The sequence below is a fragment of the Zingiber officinale genome, chromosome 6A (assembly GCF_018446385.1).
Source record: "Zingiber officinale cultivar Zhangliang chromosome 6A, Zo_v1.1, whole genome shotgun sequence".
NCBI lineage: Eukaryota > Viridiplantae > Streptophyta > Magnoliopsida > Zingiberales > Zingiberaceae > Zingiber > Zingiber officinale.
In genome coordinates, this window is record NC_055997.1 from 55,371,176 (window position 1) to 55,389,217 (window position 18,042).

The 18,042-nt window shown below is 31.8% G+C and overlaps 1 protein-coding gene and 1 long non-coding RNA gene across 2 annotated transcripts; both read left to right on the top strand.

The window, feature by feature from the left end:
* The first annotated feature begins 2,915 nt into the window (after positions 1-2,915).
* LOC121996379 lies at positions 2,916-5,222 on the top strand. The gene is made up of 3 exons (XR_006116068.1): positions 2,916-3,327; positions 4,343-4,681; positions 5,050-5,222. It is a non-coding gene; the product is annotated as an uncharacterized LOC121996379 (long non-coding RNA).
* Positions 5,223-7,835: 2,613 nt separating this feature from the next.
* On the top strand, positions 7,836-10,424 carry LOC121996380 (40S ribosomal protein S6-like). The gene is made up of 6 exons (XM_042550342.1): positions 7,836-7,977; positions 8,064-8,128; positions 9,234-9,291; positions 9,394-9,502; positions 9,594-9,866; positions 9,978-10,424. The coding sequence occupies exons 1-6, from the start codon at positions 7,972-7,974 to the stop codon at positions 10,214-10,216; spliced, it is 750 nt and encodes a 249-aa protein (XP_042406276.1). The 5' UTR covers positions 7,836-7,971; the 3' UTR covers positions 10,217-10,424.
* The last annotated feature ends 7,618 nt before the right edge of the window (positions 10,425-18,042 follow it).

An 18,042-nucleotide genomic window follows, 5' to 3' on the forward strand; every position in this document is an offset into this window, starting at 1 on the left:
TGTTGTGGAAGAGTACACCGGTGGACGAGAAGAATGTACGCAATGTTCGAGGAATGAGAGGTCGGAGTGGAAGTCTACTCGAGGAGAAGGCCAAAAATTGAGTTCGAGTGAGCCCTATTTCGGTTGGCCGCAATAACCCAGGTGATCGGAGTAGCAGAAGAGTGTATGGAGGCTATACTTGCTGCTAGAGGCGCCTTCAAAAGACATTGAAGGCGCCTCCGAGGTGCCCTCGCTCCTTTTATGGGCATGGAAGGTGCCCTCCATGAGTATGGAAGGCGCCCTCCACTACGCCTTGCTGGAGGCGCCCTCCAACCCCTTTAGAGGCGCCCTCAAGGTACGGATAGGATTTCCAGGAGGTATAAAAAGGCTCTTGGAGCTAGGAAATAGAACAACAACTGTTATAATCACTTTCCTAGTCTTTTCTGAGCTTTCATTATGTGTAAAAGGCTTCTCTACCTTCAGAGAAGGAATTTCTTAGTGAGCTTTGTAACCGCCTTGGATTAACAACCACCTAGGTTGTAATCAAGTAAATAGTGGCCTTTTACTTATTTTTTAAGTTGTTATTTCAGTTTATAATTGCCTCACTAATCTCAGTCCAAGGATAGAGGAAGGGTGTATTTTTCTGTTTTAAGTGATTCAACCCTCTCTTGCCCGCCCCGCTACGCCAACAAGTGATATCAGAGCACAACCGCTTCAGAAAGACTAGCTGCCGACTGAAGCATCAAGATCAAGACAAATTTTAGTATTTTTATTGTTAGGGGATTTATAGGAACTCATAGGAACTGATTTTATATCATTTCGAGTTCTCTAGGTACCTCAACCGACTTTGAAATTTTTAAATTTATAAATAAAATAAATGTCAAATCTACGATAAATTTTGAAATTAGTCACAGAATCTGCAACAAATTTAAAATTCATCACAGATCTACAACGAATTTTAGTATTCATTGTAGATTATATGGCGAATTTCAAAATTCATCGTAGATTGTAAATATTTTTTAAAAAAATAAACTTTCTGAAGCTGATTTGGGTAGCTGAGAGCTCGAAATGATATGAAACAAATTCGTATGAGTTTTTATAAATCCCCTGATCATAAAAATACTCTCAAATGTATATTTTACTTAATATATTGAGATCATTAATTTTACGAAGGAGAATAACATATTTTGGACACCTTCATGGTAAAAAAAAAATCAACAGTTGGTAAAATTAGTGGTTGAGGATATTTGTAAAATCAGTGAATTTATAGAAACTAGTTTCATCTAATTCCAAGCACTCTAAGTACCTCAACCAGCCTCGAAAAGTTCGAAGTTATAAATAAAATAAATGTCAAATCTACAACGAAGTTCAAAATTCGTCGTAGATCTGCAACAAATTTTTATATTCGTCGCAGATTCTATGACAAATTTCAAAATTCGTCGCAGATTGTAAATATTTTTATTTTAAAAACTATAATTTCCGAAGCCAGTTGAGGTATCTAGAGAACTCAGAATGACATAAAACCAGTTCCTATGGGGTTCTATAAATCCCTTGATCATAAAAATGCCCTAAAATGTATATTTTACTTAATATATTGAGATAATTACTTTTATGAAGATGAATAATATTTTTTAGACACATTCATGGTAAAAAATCATCGGTTGGATAAAATTAATGGTTGAGGACATTTATAAAATCAGTGGATTTATAGGAACTAATTTTATCTCATTTTGAGCTCTCTAGGTACCTCAACCAGCTTCGGAAAGTTTAAATTTATAAATAAAAAATGTCAAATCTGCGATGAATTTTGAAATTCATCGTAGATTCTGCAACGAATTTCAAAATTCATTATAAATTGTAAATATTTTTTTAAAAAAAAAAATATACTTTCTGAAGCCGGGGGAGATACTTAGAGAGTTCGAAATGATATAAAATCAGTTCCTATGGGCTCCTATAAATCTCTTGATAAAAAAAATACCCATAAAAAATAATTTGACCACCTATATTTTTTTCTTAATTTTCTAAATTAATTACGTGCACGTAAGACATAGTTAAATTTTATAGAAAGTTGTAGTTTAATAAGTCGTACTTTTTTTGAAATATCTTAACATAGTCGAGGTACCCAGAGATCTCGGAATGATATGAAATAAGTTTCTATGGGTTCCTATAAATCTCCTGACCATGAAAATGCCCTGAATATTTTACCCAATATATTGAGATCATTGATTTTATGAAGGTGAATAATATTTTTCGAACACCTTCACTGTAAAAAAATCATCGATTGAATAAAATTTATAGTTAAGGACATTTAAAATCAATGGATAAGAACCCGTAGAAACTGATTTCATCTCATTTTGATCTCTTTCAATCGACCTCGGAAAATTTAATTTTATAAATACAAAAATATCAAATCTGCAACGAATTTTAAAATTATCGCATATTGTAATTTTTTTTAAAAGATAAATTTTTCAAAGCCACTTGAGGTATCTAGAGATCTCAGAATAATATAAAATCAGCTTCTATGGGTTCCTATAAATCCGCTAATCATAAAAGTGCCCTCAAATGTATATTTTACCCAATATATTGAAATTATTGATTTTATGAAGGTGAATAACATTTTTCGAACACTTTCATAGTAAAAAAAAATTACTGATTAGGTAAAATTAATAGTTGAGAACATTTATAGAAATAGTAGATTTATAGGAACTCATATTAACTAGTTTCATTTCATTTTGAACTCTCTAGATAACTCAATCGGCCTTAAAAAATTTTAATTTATAAATTAAAAAGATGTTAAATCTATGAAGAATTTTGATATTCTTTGTAGATTCTGCAATAAATTCCAAAATTCATCTCAAATTGTAAATATTTTTTTTAAAAATAATAAAATTTCAAGATGAATTTTTGGATTTGTGCAACTAATTTACTTTGTTGCAAAAAAAGTTTTTAATCCACTTGATCCCCTTTCCCCTTTGCCCTAATTGTCCTTGGAGGAGGCCGCGCGTGTAGGAGATTTCGTTGTCATGATTTCCGACAAGGTAAGGTCTTCACCTCTCTCTTCCAACTCCGACGAGTCTCCCGACACTCGGCCGACGGCAACTGGCACTGGTCGACCGCGGGAACCTGCGGCTGGCCCTGGCGAGGGAGGAGTCTAAAGCACAAGAGGGATTGCTCCTGGCGAGGGACATCCGGTGATGATGTTGAGCGGAAGGAATCAGTTATGGTATCATCGCTAAAATCATCGTTGGAGGAAGTGTGTAGCCTAGAAGACTTGATGGAGAGAATGGAGCTCTATTTGAGCAAAAAAGTTGCAAGGAGGCCCTCATTAGGATGAGTCAAGTTTGCAAGGTTAGCAGCAGCTGAAACCTTTCAACTTACTCATTGCATTCACATTCTACTGTTTATTGAACTTTGTGTAATGCTCAATTTATCCTCACATGTTGTGGCTTCCCGATTAGTTTCTCAAAGACCAACAGATTGTTTGCTTGATGAATAATTATCAGTTGCAGTCCTTGTCCTTTGTACTGTGCCTTGGCTGGAACGTTATGGAAGAAATTGTAATGGTTACTTAATTTAATCTTGATGTAATCATTGTATGTAAAGTTTGTAGCTTAGTTAATATATCATACGTACTTCTTCACGGACTAAAACATCATCAGTGTGTTTCTTTTGAAGTTTGCTGGTGATTCTTATATGTTAAAGAAATTGTTATTGCTAAAGACAGATTTCTCATTTCATATTTCATATTTCATATTTCATTATTTAGAGCATAGATGAAGGAAGACTGAAAATGAAAGCAAGCTGCCCAATTGTAACCGATCTTAGGTTGAAGGAAAATGCAATTAGAACTTAATGAGCTATAATCCAATGTGGCTCTGTGTTGGATTGCATATAATATTTGGCAATTACTCTTTTCTTTCTAATGAAGAAGGAAAATCAGATGAAGAGTTTGTATTTCTTGAGATGGTAATAGAAACACAATTCTTTTCTCAAGTGGAACTTGCAAGATCTTTTGCATATAATAAGTTGGTTGAGGGCATGCATAAGACAGGTTATCATGAAGCTTTGGGAAGTGTGATCTTGAAGAGATTTTTGTTGCTTGTTGTTTCACTTGACAAAGTTAAGTCTGAGTGCACTCTTCCTACTAAATATGGGATTGATAGTATTGATGGTGGTTCTCCTCTTTTGTTTATTCTTCATTCCCATTTAAAATCAAGTTAGCAAGTTATCAATGATAGGTTTCTGAAATAGAAAGAGCAGATATCACTAATCATTATTTTCTATTAAGTTAATGTAGAGAGATGTTTATTCTTATTTCTTCATTGCTCTGATTGTTTTTTTTTTTTTTTTTGAAAATTTTCAGAGTTTCTATCAAAAATAATGCATGGGGAAGGAAATCTTCTAGTACATCTTCTCACTCTGGGTTACAAAGTGAATCACCAGCAAGTAATATGGTTTCATGTTCATCCAATTTTATAGCCATCTTTTGAAAATGCTTTCAGCTACTTTTTGTTATGCAGTTCCATTTTTTGTTTACGCTTCTCATTTGTGTGCTTTGTATGTTTAACAAACATCTCTTTACTAACAGAATCCAATTTCAGAATATGAGTTTAATGTGAAAGATTTATCTGAAGAAATTCAGGATGGTGTAGTGCTTTCTAGGGCTATTCAACTATTGCAAAATGATGCATCTATACTATAAGTAAGACTCTTCATATTAGTAACTTGTTAACAGATATTTTCGTGCTTCAAGTGTTCAACTAAAATCCTTTGTGATTGACTTCAACAAAAATTAATGATTCCTCCAAACACAAGTAAAAAGAAGTTACAGATGGTGGTGATAAATCTTGTTGTATGAATATTATTTATCTCATAATTAATATTTTTGAAGATTAATTATTTGATTATGAATGTTTCTTTTTTTTTTTTTTGTTAATACTGTTAATTTGTTTGAAAGTTAGATGCAATGAAAATCAATGTCGGAGTAAGTAAAAATTATTTTTTGTATTCATATATAGTAAGTTATTTCTTGTGATCATTCGTATTGTTTATATTTTTATTTTGATGTAGGAAAAAAAGGATATTGGAAGGAGATAGAGAAAATTTAGTGATGTTTGGATATTTGTTGATGTATGGATAGTTTAGAACTTCTTATATTGTTTGGATTTTGTGGATATTTTGTGATGTTTGGATTTGATGTATAAATTGTAATTTGATTTAATGTATAATTTTATTTTGTTAGATATGAAGTGTTATATATGATGTGTATGAATTTGATGCATAATTTGATAGATATTTTTTATTAACATTAAATGCAGAAATTAATTAATTCTGGCTATTTTTTTATTACATTTTGCGATGAAAAAAAAATTCGTCACAAATCCATTTTTGATTGTCGCAGAAATCTACGACGAATCTAAAAATTTGTTGTAGAATCCGTAACGAATCTAAAAATTTGTCGCATAATCTAGGACAAATCTAAAATTTGTCACAGAATCTACGACGAATCTAAAAATTCATGGCAGAATCTACGACGAATCTAGAAATTCATCGTTGAATCTAAAAATTGGTCGCAGATTCTGCGACGAATCTAAAAATTCGTCATAGATTCTGCAACGAATCTATAAATTTGTCGTTGATTTGCAATAAATTTTGTGTTGAAATAATTTTCGTCGTAAATCTACCATAATGTATAAAAAAACAGCACTAGATTTTGTGACGAACTTCCAAATTCGTCGCAAAATCTACAACGAATCTGGAAGTTCATTGCAGATTCTTCGATGAATCTAGAAGTTCGTTGCAGATTCTATGACAAATCTAGAAATTCGTCGCATAATCTACGTTGAAATTCCATATTCATTGCCAAAATCAAAATTCATTGCAAATCTGAGTTTATAAATTTTGTGATGTTGCAACTAATTTTGTGATGAAAACATAATTCGTCGGAAATTTTGCAATAAATTCTTATTTTCGGTGCAAATATCAGCAACAAATTTGAAAATTCGTTACAAAATCTGCGAAGAAAATAATTTGTCGCAGATCTACGTTTCTAAATTTCACGGTATTTCCAACTAATTTTGTGACGAAAATAAAATTCATCACAAATTTTACGACGAATCTCTTATTTTCATTGCAAATATTTAGGAGCGAATTTTCTACGACGAATTTTTTCCATCGCAAATTATTTTTTAAACGATTTTTTTTTAAATTCCTCGTCAAATTCATCGCAAAAAACTTTTTTTTTCTAGTGCCAACTTGTTCTAGAAGAAGCTTGTGGTGGACGAGAAGAAGTTGTAGCATAAATGCTTATTAAAAATAACGTACAAAGAGAAAAACAAACACTAGAGTGGAAGAGCTTATGATCGAGAATGGAGTGACAATGTCGAGATTGTTTGCGGTGTAAATTTGGCAAGCTTCCGACCCGTTCGAGAAGAAGCTTCTAGCGGACGAGAAGCTCCTGTGCTACAAAGGAAGGAGCGAGAGTGAGAAAAGATTTGGAAAAGTTGAGTGAAGATTTTGAATGGAGGACGGAAAGGGAAAGAGAATAAAAGTAATTTAATAATATAGAAAATTGAGTAGCAATACCACATGAACACATCCCTCACTGTCACCCTAGGAGGCGTCAAGTAGGATATCATTTCTAATATATATATTTAAGTAAAGATATGTGATAGGAGAGTGTGACCCATTAAAAAGAAGTTGAGAATTTTTTAAAGATACATAAATGGTTGAATGTGAGCTCATAAAAAAAAAGTTGTTGGGAGGCGTTTGTTTTTTAGTAGAGAGAAGATTGAGGATTTTTGCTTCTGATATAGCAATATATGCCATTTGGAAAACACAAAAAAAAAATCACTTTTGTGGTTCTTGTATGAGAGATACCTTTAGTCCTTTGTTTTTGTAATGTAAGTATCTAGACCTTAGGTTCAACTAATTTTGGAGGTGTACAACCTTCTCTCTTGGTTCACTCACTAGATAAATTCAGAAGAGTAAGTGATTCCTCATCCAGCAATTAACGTTCTAAATTTTTTACTCCACTAGTGGAAATTATCCTATAGTACACCATAGTTGGAATTTAAACTATGAATACTTAAGTAGTTTGTTGAATGCCTTGCCATTGTATCATGCCCGAGAGGTTGCATGTAGTCTTTTCATGCTCGAGTCAAATTTCAAATGACCTAAAATTAAAGTTAGAATTGAAAATTAAGATAAGACTAGTTGGTTCAAACAATTTGTCTTAAATCTATTGTCAAACCAAGTGTAACCAAAGAACTTTTCATGTAAATAAGAATCCATATTTGATCACTTTTTTTCTTCTAAGTCTCACAAGGAATAACCACCATATTTGACAAGGAATTCTCTATCTCTTTGATATGATTTGTAATATCAACATCAATCCTATTATTATCACCTAAGCATAATCGAACAAGCTACCTAGGTTGGGTTTCTTCTAATAGATGAGCTCATTGAAACATTGCCTAAGAGTCATGCCAAACGAGAACCATGGTAGTCATGAACTATTATGATTCTTAAGCATCAACATCATTGAAAATATTGCCGAAGAGAATTGCCACTCATATTGAGAAATTCAATTTATTTATCATTTGTAACATGTTTTTGAGTATTTTCAACAAAAGATTTGTGATCAATTGGTGCAAGATTTCGGGAATGTTAGCCGAAATGTATTAGTGTTTGTTTCTTTATTAGTGTGTGTTTCTTCATCATAATTGGCATAAAAAAAATAATGAATTATGGATCGCCGCTTGACGATCAACCTATCTAACGGTCAAGATCGTCACTTAATCCAACGGGCCAACTAAACGGTCAAGATCCTTCGGCATTTGCAACGTCTGCTTCTTGCTGCTGCTATAAATTGCAAAGCGGAGCGCGCTGAGAAACCCTAGCGGCGGAGTTTGCTTCGGGGGGCGGCGTTGCGTTTCCTCTTCTCCTCGCGTTCTCGCTTCGTCGAAGCAGCCAGGAATCCTGTGATTCAAGATGAAGGTAGTTTTTCAAACGTTTGGTTGATGCTCCACTTAAGCTAATTTCTGATCTCTTTTTATTTGTTTTTTTTTTTTTCATTTTTCAAGTTCAATATCGCAAACCCAACTACCGGCTGCCAGAAGAAGCTCGAGATCGATGACGACCAAAAGCTGTATGCCATTATAAAAACTGTTTTATTTGTTATTCTCTGTGTTCTTTTTTTTTTTTCTGTTTCTGCGTAGTTTTTGTTCAGTTTCGTAGTCGTCAATTACGTGGTTATTATTGTGGAAATCGTTCGAACCAACGTAGTGGTTTTCTCAAGGTGTTACATTTAGCATGATTTGGCACTCAGTATCGGCCAATATTGGATTTCTTGATGCCTAAAATTTACAGTAGTTCTATGAAAATGATACAACTAAATAACATAAATATGCCTACTTTAGTTAGGGGTAAGAGAAACAAGCTGGAAAATTTTACCTGAGATTCCCACAAGCATAGATTTGTGCATTCTTAGGGCTGTGTGCATGCTTATAGGCTTATATCATTGGTCAATGTGGTGATTTTTGAGATACATCTGGTGAGATTGTTAGAATTTAGGAAGAACATCTTATACATGCTTGACAGGTGATATCTTATCAAGTTCGATAATAATTACAATAAGGTGCAGCCTAGATGCCATTCTAGGGCGTTGACCTATATTGTATGCCATGCCAGTCCGTTGCAGCCATTTTCATATGCTTAAGGCTGTGAATCTTAGTCATAAAGTTTGCAGTACAAAAAACTGATCTTCCTACAAGTTGTTCATCTAAGATTTATATCTATCAATTGTGTTCCTACATGAAAAAAAATTGCTCAATGTCTCTGTCATAAAACAGTGGTTAGAACTTTTGTATCATTTATGTATTTTTTTCCTTTGAACTAACAATTTATCATGTTTCAATATTATGATTTAAACAAATAATAAGAAAATTAAACATTGCCATTTGTTTATCTGTCTCCATCTTCTTTGATTTAAGCTTATTAATAAATTGAAGTGTTCTGAATTTGGGGCATTTTGACAATTAGCTTAGTTAATTTTTTTTTACAAGTGGAAAAAATCATTTCAAAGTTCTCTATTTGGATATAAGAAGAGATTGTTTATTGATTTTTCTGAAATTATTTAATGTTAATGAGGTATAGTCTTCTCTGTTACTTATTTTTAGCCTCCTTTTTGTCTTTGGCACTTGTAATAATGCTATATGGAAAATGTAGTTACATTGCTTATAATTGTTGTGTAGCCGGGCTTTTTACGACAAGAGGATCTCTCAAGAAGTTAGTGGGGATGCTCTTGGCGAGGTATGTTATAACTGCAATTTTTTCTAGTTGGTTCTGGGAAGAACTCCCCACGGCTGTAACTATTGCAATATTGATTATATAAGCTTTGCCTTTTTTTTACAGGAGTTTAAAGGATATGTTTTTAAGATCATGGGAGGGTGCGACAAACAAGGTTTTCCTATGAAGCAAGGAGTCCTTACTACTGGGCGAGTCCGCTTGCTTCTTCACAGAGGTAATAACTTGGTATTTGGATTTATTTTTCCACTTTTCAACCAGCTAGATTATCCTTTATCAGCTTCCTAATTTTTCTGAATCATAAAAAGGTACACCTTGTTTCCGTGGGTACGGCAGGCGTAATGGAGAGCGCAGAAGGAAATCAGTTCGTGGCTGCATTGTTAGCCCTGATCTCTCAGTCTTAAACTTGGTTATTGTTAAGAAGGGTGAGAATGATCTTCCTGGATTAACTGATATTGAGAAGCCAAGAATGAGAGGACCAAAGAGAGCTTCCAAAATTCGCAAGCTATTTAACTTGTCAAAGGAGGACGATGTTCGCAAATATGTTAACACATATCGCAGAACATTCACAACGAAAACAGGTCAGTTTAATTCAGTACCTTTATTTATGAATAGCATTTCAACCTATTTTGTTTCAGTTAACCACACGAGCATTTGTTTCCGTCAGTCTCAACTGTTTTGTACTCCTCCAGGCAAGAAGCGCAGCAAGGCACCCAAGATTCAGCGACTGGTGACTCCATTGACATTACAGAGGAAGCGTTCGAGGATCTCAGAGAAGAAGAAGAGGATTGCCAAGGCCAAGTCTGAAGCAGCTGAGTACCAGAAGCTACTTGCCTCCAGGCTCAAGGAGCAGAGGGAGCGCAGGAGCGAGAGCTTGGCCAAGAGAAGGTCCAAGCTGTCTGCTGCCTCAAAGCCATCTGTTGCAGCATAGAGACATGTTTTCCATGACTGGTCCAATCTCATTATCTATTTCATTTTCAGAGAATGATCACATTGCATAATTTCTGGATTTTCTTTAAAGTTTTCCCCTTGCTATTTTATACTATTTGGACAATTTAGACATTTGGAATGATTTGCTGTATCGAATGCATAAGACCTTGCCTTAAGTGGAACTTTGGAGTTGCATGTTGGCACTTTTATTTGCTATTTTGCTCTATATACTATAATAATAATAATAATAATAATAATAATAATAATAATAATAATAATAAAATGTTAGCTTGCATATTCTTATTCTGTTCATTCTGATGTGATTTTCATAAGTCCAGGCGTTTGAATGACCTCTTGAATATCTTAAATTTCAAATGTGAATCAGAGTGTTCGGTAGTGTTCCCGGACATTCGATAAGTTTTAAAGGTAAACCAATTTAGAGCATGGTTTATACTATATTTATTTTTATTGGGATTTAATTTCCATTATCTTAGTCTCCGCATTTCTTCACGAAAATTACAATGAATTTCTAATTTGCCAAAATCAGATGCAACATATACGACAGTCAAAATCTTCAGCCAGGTAATATACTTTTGAGTCTCCTGACTTTATCAAGCTAGTTGTTGACCCCTAGGTGCAGTGGTAGATTCAGGAATTCAAATATATATATAGAGGGATGACTTCTCATACAGTCTATCGCCATGGATTTACTTCAGTCTACCGCCATGGATTTACTTCGTTCAATTATTTAACAACACTTTGAATTAAATTCTCATGATTAGTATGGATTTACTTCGTTCAATTATTTAACAACACTTTGAATTAAATTCTCATGATTAGTAAAGACTTCTTATGATTAGTAAATACGTAGATATCTTGATATTTCCAATATAGGATAAAGAAATGAGCTCGTTGCTCAAGTACAAGTCGTTATCCAAGTGCACCTCAGCACTATCGAGATTATTCACTCTGACGATAAGCCATTGATCTGTTGTGGCGGTGCAAGCGTCGGTGATGACTTTCCCAATGGTGGTTGTAGAATCCCTTTCTTTGGTCGGATCGACGTTGGTTCTGTAATTTTTTATTTTTTTTTAAAAATAAATATAAATAATATTAAAATCTAAAAATTAACGTCTCCAATGAAATTAGGCCTGGTGAGAGGGTCTTCGGCACTGAAATTACTTTAACATTAGTGAAATTAGTCTAGCATTAATTCAAACTATTTAATATAACTTAATTACAAATAAATTTATTTTAATAAAAAAGCTATAATAAGACTAGAATAAGATTTTTTTTAATGAATAATAATAGAGTACCATTTTACTATTGATAATTAAAAAACAAGACATCTTTTAGTTATTTATTTTTTATCTGAGAAAATTATTATTGATTCAACCAAATTCATACAAATTTAGTAATTGACGGTAGGTGGGCTTCCTCATATTTCTTCGTTGGGTTAAAGTGCGCCAACGACGTTTTCAAAATTGACCTCCGACAAGTCTCCGACCTTCGTTGTCCTTTCTCCTCCTTTACTGTTGTCCAAATTTTCATTCGCCATTGGAATTACCTCACTCACAACTAGCCTGGAACCTAGTTCCATCGCCGGCAAGGGGGGTGGCCGTCAACGCCGCCCCTCGATGGATCCGCCCCTGCCTAGGCCAAAATTTTATCCTACTAATTAAGGTTATATATATATATATATGTTTTTTTTTTTTTTTAAAGTTACTAATCTATACAACTTCAATTTTTTTTTTTAATTTTATCATTTTTCATCTATTCACCCTCATATATGTGCACATTCATTTTATCATTTTCATTTCAGTGATTTTCATCTTCTACTCATATACTCGAGTTAATTCAATATTTAGTTTCATATAATATAATAGATCTAATCATATTTTGTAAAAGTTTCTTTTAAATTTTAAATAGGGTTGTCTCAAGTATTTTTGAGGTCCCAGGAAACAAAGGCTTTTAACATTATTTTTTAAAGATAGAAAATTTATTTTACCTTTTTTCATTAGGATTTGGGACTGATAAACGATTTTAATTTTTTTTTAAAAAAAATTAAAAAATAGATTTTTATATAAATTTAGTTTTCTAGCTTTTTAAATAAAAAATTATTAATTAAATTTTTAAATTTGATTAAAAGAATCAACTAATAAAATTACTAAATTATTTAATCTTTCTTAAATATTGATGAATGCAAATAAGATTTGATAATTTTAATTTTGAAAAACTCCTTTTTACTAAACTACACTAACAAATACGTTCAGTAGTATTTTATAAGATATACATACATTGGGAAGGCAAATTAATTTTTTATAAGGTCAATAACTCAAGTGCTATTTGTAATTTACATCTATTATTTCTTTTAAAATTTTTAATTCTAAAAATAAATCTAAACCATCAAAATCAGATAACATCTCATGTGTTAAAATGTTTTTAAGATTTAAATATTTTTTAAGAGAAAATCATGATAATGCAATTTTAATTTTTCTACCTCATATATAAAATTAAAATTATCTTTCCATATTTTAAATTGTTCAAATCTACTTCGAAGTTAAAAAAAATAATATGATCAATAATATAATTAAAGTAATTAATTAAAAAAAAATTAGGTGAAAGTTTCACCTCATTAGTTTTATTCTCATCAAATTATTTATTTCTTCTAACTATACATTTTAAAAAAATTTTAATTCTATATTCATTTCATTTGCAATCTCTTTATATAAATCTATTTTCCCTATAATATAATCACTAATAAAAGAAACAATGGCACCAATAATAAAAGAAACAATATCTTTTAACTAATTTAATGTAATAACAATATTCATATCTTTATATTGTAAAAATGTTATTAATAGTACTAACTGCGAATAATATATTATACCAAATAACCATACTTAATAAAAATTCAAAACTCATTATCATATGTTGTTAAAGAAATTGTTTCACTTTTTATTTTATGATCATCACTAGTTTATGTAAGTTTATATAATCTTCTCTTAATTATGGAGCTTGATGATTTATTATTTTAACACTTTCAAGATGACTTTCCCAATATATTTGTGATAATGGTTTAAGAGTTAAATTAGAAACATGATCTTGAAAATTTTTCAACTTTTTTGTAGAAGAAAAAATAATGAGTAAATACATTATATCACACCAAAAAAATACTATAGTACTAGAACAAGAATTAGTCATATCGCATAATATTAAATTAACACTATAACAACCACATGGTGTATTAAAAACTATAAAATTTATATCTAACAATCTCTTTTGTCGCCTTATTGTTTACCTTTCATATTAGATCCATTATCATATTTTGTTCTCTTATGTCATTACATCAAGTTCAATTTTCTTTATTATACTAATAAGCGTATCAAAAAGATTTTTTCCCAATGTATCATCTACTTTTAAAAATGCTATAAAATATTTTTCTATTTTTATTAGACTTGTTGAAATATCTACATATATAAGAGATAGTTTTGTTTGATAACTTATATCGGTAGTACAATCAAGTATAATTGAAAAGTATTTTGCTTCTTTTATTTTTTAATTATAATATTTTTTATTTCTTTTCCTAATATATTTATTCACTCATTTTGTATATTATGCAAAAGATAATGATTATGAATTTCACCATTTTGAATATGTTTAAGGCTTTGTATTATAAGATCAAATTCTAATCATTTTAATTAAACCTAAAAAATTTACATTGTTATCTTGATAAATCTTCTAATTTGCAAACAGGAAATTATTTTTTGCAAGATTTTTAACAACAACAAGAATTTTGTTAATATTTTTATCTATAGTTTTATTTTTAAGCAATCTCATTTCACTATCAAATCAAATATTTATATTTATAATATGTCCATAGTTTGTTTCATGACTTTTAAATTTGACACTAATATTTTTCCAATCTTGACATCCTTCATTTTCTAATTAAATTGTAATTGGATTTTGACTACATAATTTATAACAGAAATAAAATACTTTATCTAATTTTTCTAAATATATTAGACATCTCTCATCATATTTGTTTTCCTATTTAGTAATATTTGAATGTTATGAATTTTAGAAAGATGTGTAGAATTTTCATCACTTAGAAAACATATATTGATTTATCTAATTAGATTTTTTTAACTAATAAATATATTAAATTTATATTTTTTCAATGTGTTTGATATAAATATATATATATATATATTCATCTTCTTCCTCTGAATTACTATTATCTTCTTCATTAATATTAATATTTGATGAATTAAATTTGTGATCATTAGAAAATTCTTAAAAAAAAATTTTTTATGTCCCTGGGTTATGGTACCGTAGTAGGACATTCAAGTTGTCATCTTGGTACCCACGGTTCGATCTCTAGTTATGACGTATTTGTAGAAATTTTTTCTCCAAATGAGGCGTGCAACCAAAGGATGCTGGATTTCTAGGCTACTTGACGCGCGCGCTTCTCGATTTACCCTGATGATAGATGAAAAAATTCCGTGGGACCAGACCGATCACCCCCAGTGATAGTCAATGAGACAAATTGACATTATCAATTTTTTTTAAAAAAATTATTTTTTTCTTAAAGTATTTTATCTTCTAGCAAAAATTTAATTATTTTTTTATTTAAAATTTTAATTGTATTATTTTATAAATTTTAATTTTTTAATTTTTAATATTAGTAAGAAATCTATCAAAGGTACTTTTTAGATTTTAGATTGAATAAATTCTTTTATTTTTTTCATACATTTTGTACGTCTAAATCACATTTTTTTTAATAAACATATTTATATTTAAATAATAAAAAAAATATAAATCCATATTTTTTTATCAAAATAAAATTACTTAAATTTAAAGGAACAATAAAACCTGATTTATATTGTATAATTTAAATTTGATTATATTTCAAAGTTAGACTATTACCTATACAAATATAATAAAAACAAATAAACATTAATTTTTATTTTAATTAATTAGAAATGAGTACGATCCAAATTTTAAAAAAATATATATAAGATATTATACTCAAACATTAAAGAACAATTAATAAGCATCAAATTTTGTTATGAATTATGCTAAATTAAATACTATGATTAATAAAAATCTTGAGTTTCAATCTGGACGAGCAAATATCTATCATCATTAAAAGAAGCCTAAAAAGACGGCTGCTCTAGTCGACCAAGGAAGTGAAGTTAAGGAAGGGAGGCAGATCAAATAAATAACCATCGTATGCGGAGCAAGCATTCTTGTTCATTTTTATTTTTTAATACCTTAGCTTGTACACAACAATTAGCAGTACCACATTATAAGAATGATAATGAAGAAAGGCATAGTATTGTTGTGAGAACTCCAATAGTCGCCGGAGCCAAATTGACGGAAAAAGCCATAGCAAGAGAATAATAAAAGATGAAAAAATAAAGACAAGAGTACGAAAAGAATAACATAATCAAAGGCACTAGTGCGGTTAAAAATTTCACGAAAATTGAAAAAAATAATAATTTGATATTAGAAAAGACTAACATTCCATTTTGCGTTGTATAGATAATTTTTTTTTTTTTAATTTATGTTCTTATTGGGGAAGAAGAAGAAAGAACGAGGAAGGGGAAAGATACATAATACTAATGAAGAAGGAAAAGGACATAGAGCACTGACGAAAGAGGGAATAGTTACAAGAATGATTAGAATTTTTGAGAGATATTGAAAAGTAAAATGTTTTTATGTCTTATAAAATAAGACATATAATTAATAATAATAATTTCAAAAAATCTATCATAAATGAAATAAAATTAATTTAATATGAAAAATGAATGTTTTCTTTAAAAACTTGAATAAAAATAAATTTAAAATATTAAAAATTATTGTCACGCCCCCAAAGGAGTTCCTGTCAGACCAAAAATCCGGCAGAACCTCCCCTGTACCGGTGACAATCTGAAGCATCACTACAAGCAAAATACATCAGCCACATGCGGCTGGAATATTTATATACACAACCACGCAGTTATAATAACAGCCCACACGGCTGGAATGAAACAATCACAACCACGCAGTTATATATAAAACAGCCCACACAGCGGAAAACGAAAACGGAAAGCCCAATACAACACAATCAACACACTGCTAGCCGGCTAGGCTTATACAACAAATACAACACCAAAACCATAAGATAGCCACACGGCTATACACAAATACAATGCCAAAAATAAGAAAAGAATATACAAAAGAAAACAATCACGATCTTCGGATGTGACGTAGGACCCGGCAGACAGGATACTCCGAGCGACACCAACCATCTACAGGCTACCTGAAAACATACATGTATATATGCGGTGGTGAGTATAGGTAACTCAGCGGGTAATAGAAAAGATAGTGCATGGACTATAAACAATATGGAGATCACAAGTATACAGTCTCAGTAGGGAATATGAACATGATCATACTATCATAATCAATGCATCTGAACATATCTGACATAATAACCTGACATAAACTGTACAAAGCACAACTAACATAATGACAGATACAAACCCAATCTGGAATCGACCTATGGTACAATGATCAGTAAACTCACCGGATCTGCAACAGATATACCCGTGACACCTGTGCAATATAAGTACGACTGCATATACATGTAAAATAAATGACATGTATGCAACATGGCAACCAAGTGCAACAATCATATCTCAAACAAGTGCAACAACGACAATCACATGCAACTAGTAACTACTAGGCATGTATGCAAATGCAGATGCACCGCGCATCAAATGCAAGAATAATAACTGCGTATGCATGCTCCATGGTCACCCCCGCCACCTCTCCGAACACCACGACCCCTGTATGGCCGAGAGGCTTGGGTCTGTGACGACTGTACTACCCTCCAGCCCACTATATAGTGGTCGAGGCGGACAGTCCGCTAATAGCTATCTAGCTAAATAGCATCAGGGTCCCTGACTGCTCACAACGCCGGAACTCACTAAACCTCGTGACCGGGTGGCACGACAGGACGAGCGACAACTGCTCTAGCTACCACTACCCATGAGTGGCCGAGTGTGCGGCGCTAAACCAAACCAACTGATGACTCTCTCACCACAAGGGAGACAATGGTCATCAGATGCAATGAATGATGAACATGATATATATATATAATCATCATCCATGCAACAACCCCAAACCTCATAAATACCTCCAACATGAGTATAATCGTCATGATACCTCCCCGTATCCCACCAAACATATGTACCCGCTACACATGTATAATCAACCAAAAATCTCCAACAATCCCACCAGACACATGTACACAAAAATATAAGTACAATCAACATGTATCCTCCAATAAAAACACCTCAGACCCGTGTATAAACCATAAACACACAATCAACACAACTCCTCCAAAAGTACATAGTCAAACCCGTGTGTACATACAACATGCAAAAGTAGGGTCAACATGATGACTCCTAAAACACATACCAAGCTACACACAATCCACATTATATACCCAATCAACATGGTAATACTAACAGCCCAACAATCCCTATAAGACATACTCTACACGTGTCATCACAACAGAGTAGATATCAAGAGTGGAGACTGTATCAGAATTAAAGAGATCATCACAAGGGTCAAGCATAAGTATCATGCAGGAAAAACAACAACCGATCATGATATAAGATAAAGCAGCCTAATTCATCCAATAATAACCATGCACTAAGTACAAGAAAAACTACATAGAGGCAAAGGAAGAAATACCCGCCTTAAATCTGTCGATCGTGATAAGATAATTCCCACCCGCGTCGAGACACTCGCCTCGAATCCAAGTCCTGCGAT